The sequence below is a fragment of the Oratosquilla oratoria genome, chromosome 22, assembly GCF_046742065.1.
Source record: "Oratosquilla oratoria isolate Oo_2021 chromosome 22, ASM4674206v1, whole genome shotgun sequence".
Lineage (NCBI taxonomy): Eukaryota > Metazoa > Arthropoda > Malacostraca > Stomatopoda > Squillidae > Oratosquilla > Oratosquilla oratoria.
In genome coordinates, this window is record NC_134798.1 from 32,971,570 (window position 1) to 32,974,069 (window position 2,500).

General features: G+C 46.7%; 1 protein-coding gene across 10 annotated transcripts in view; it reads right to left on the minus strand.

Moving 5' to 3' along the window:
• Positions 1–2,500, minus strand: part of LOC143037466 (uncharacterized) — a 244,500-nt gene that overhangs the window by 70,046 nt on the left and 171,954 nt on the right. For all 10 annotated transcript variants that reach the window (XM_076205725.1, XM_076205724.1, XM_076205718.1 and 7 more), the window contains 3 exons: positions 1,638–2,500; positions 1,053–1,240; positions 1–352 (listed from right to left, as the gene is read on the minus strand). The exon at positions 1–352 is cut by the window's left edge and continues 43 nt beyond it; the exon at positions 1,638–2,500 is cut by the window's right edge and continues 655 nt beyond it. In XM_076205725.1, the coding sequence (XP_076061840.1) occupies positions 1–352; positions 1,053–1,240; positions 1,638–2,500 (1,403 nt within the window). The remainder of the gene's footprint in view (positions 353–1,052; positions 1,241–1,637) is intronic.

The following is a 2,500-nucleotide window of genomic DNA, read 5'->3' on the forward strand; positions in this document are numbered from 1 at the left end:
GGCTCTCGACCTCACATCATCACGCAGCATTGTGACATGTGACGCCCACCCGTTGCTTCTACCAGAGTAAGAGGAGGAGGAGGAGGAGGAGGACGATGACGGTGAGGAAGACGAGGAAGAAGAGGAGGAAGTCGAGGAGGAGGAGCCGTATGTACTACCGCCTCCTCCACCGACGTTAGCACCGGACGACAAAGCCGACGAGGACTCATAACCGTTGCTGAGTAGGGTCTCGCGGGAGCCCCAGCGGCGGGAGTTCGAGGGCGAGTCGAGGGAATACTGACGGGAATCCAAGATGCTGGAGGCGCGCTCATAACGGCGGAAGCTCCGGCTCTCCTCTTTGACGGAATGGGACCTGAGAGGAGAAGAGGAGACGTTATATGGAGAGGTTGACTGCCGTGTGGGTTTCGCTGACGCAAATGCCAGACAATACGATTTTGTTCGGTTGAGGGGCAGAGCACCGACCTTAACTGTACGTATCTTGATCTCAGAGTTAGACCTCTGTCAGTCAAAAATGTCACTCACTGAGGAGACTATCGTACCTTCCTTTACTGACCGGAGTCCTTTCCTCTATCAAAAAAATGCAATTGTTTGATGTTAGAATGAACTTTATCAAGTGCCTCTCGATACTAAACGGTTTTAAACTGCCTGAATTAATACAGTCTTGATTAGCTTATTCAGACTACACAATTTAATTTGTTTTTTGTTCTGCATAATGGCTCAGTTTAATTCACCTTAGGAACTCTTATTGGACTGATGTGGTCAATGAAAATTTCCTTGCAATAGCAGAGGTCAATTAAGACAACAATATCGCCGATTTAGCTATCATTTCCTGAGTTTTCTGGGGCCTTTTTCGTACAGGTTAGGTTAGGATAGGATAGATTAGGCTAGAAATATTGGATGGGACTTTAAAAATATGGCCATAACGACAGTAATATCAATCTGCTCCGTATTATTCAAATAACATAGAGATATATTCGGTTTCGGTGACGATATCGTCCATAAAGTCTGACATCTTCTCGAACTTATTTTCTACTACACAAAGGTATACTTACCGTTCGAGCTTCTTGCCTCTTCCCTTGGAGGGTCCTGGAGGGGCGGGGGCAGGACCCTTGTTGTGGCGGACGGGGACGGGGCTCTTGTTCTTAGAGGACCCGGAGGAGTTCTGGTCGACGCTGGAAGAGGATTTTGGTGGGGTGGGGCCGGTCTGGACTTCGTCCAAGTGCGACCCCTCACACATGGACTGAAAGACACAAGAAGCCATGATGAAAACTTTAAACTTGCACTGTTACCACTAAGTTGTCAAGTGGTCCTAAAGAAAAGAAAATATGGGAAGTTGTGTAGACTCTAGAAAAGAAAATAGATCACACGATCATTAATGTAAGGTTTCCAAGTTCTTAAGGAAAAACTGGATAAGAAATTTTACATGGAATGGAAGATGTATGAAATGAAAAAATAAGACATAAATTCATACGATTTTTGATGTTGAAGTATCCAAGGTCTTAAAGAAAATTCAGCATGGAATGGAAGATGTAAGAAACGTAAAAAAATAAGACATAAATTCATGCGATTTTTGATGTTGAAGTATCCAAGTTCTTAAAGAAAATTCAGCCAATAAAATACTCTGTAAGTGAACAAACCTGATGGCTTTGAAATTTTTCCGGTGGGAAAACTTCTTTACAGAATTCGCAGGGAATGACGTCACTGGGACCCTCCGGAGTGGCGCGGCCGTTCATCATGGGTTTGCTGTCGAACTTGATAACTCCGTTAATGTGGCTACTCTGGGTCTTATTCTGAGTCTTTGGTGGAGAGGGGTGGCCGTTCATGTTGTTGTACTTATTATTATTTTCGTTGTTGCTGATATTTTTGTTGTTGGGTTGTCTATTGGGCTGTACGGGGGGCAGGGGTGCCTTGTATTTGTTGGGATTCTTGATAAAGACCTGGTCAATACCGTTGTTGTGGTTCGTTAGAGGTTGTGGGGAGGGTGTGGATTGTCCTTTATTAAACTTTTGACTGGGCTTTTCCTCTTCCTCCTCCTCTTCCTCATCCTCATCCTCATCCTCATCCTCTTCCTCCTCTTCCTCATCCTCTTCCTCATCCTCATCCTCCTCATCCTCGCCATCCTCCTCGCTATCGTCCTCATCATCATCTTCATCGCCGTCTTCATTGTCACCCTCGTTGTTGCGAATGGTGGCAGGAACTTGGGATGCAGAGAGACTTGTGAGGACCTGCGTCGGCTGAGGGGAGACGTCCATTCCTGTGTCTTCGAGGGGCGCCGTGTTGGATCTTGTATACCGAGGCCGACCCTTATCACCAGAAATGCTCTTCCAAGAGAAGATGGCTGAAGACAGAAGACGACCCCGGCGAGGTCTCGCGAAAGGACCATTGGCCGATTCACCCTCTTCGAAGTTGACTTCGGCCTCAACGTCGTTGGATGTCAAGGGCGATGGGCTATTCGGTAACGAGTCAAAGGGCGCAGGACTCGTAGAGGAAGACGCCGAGG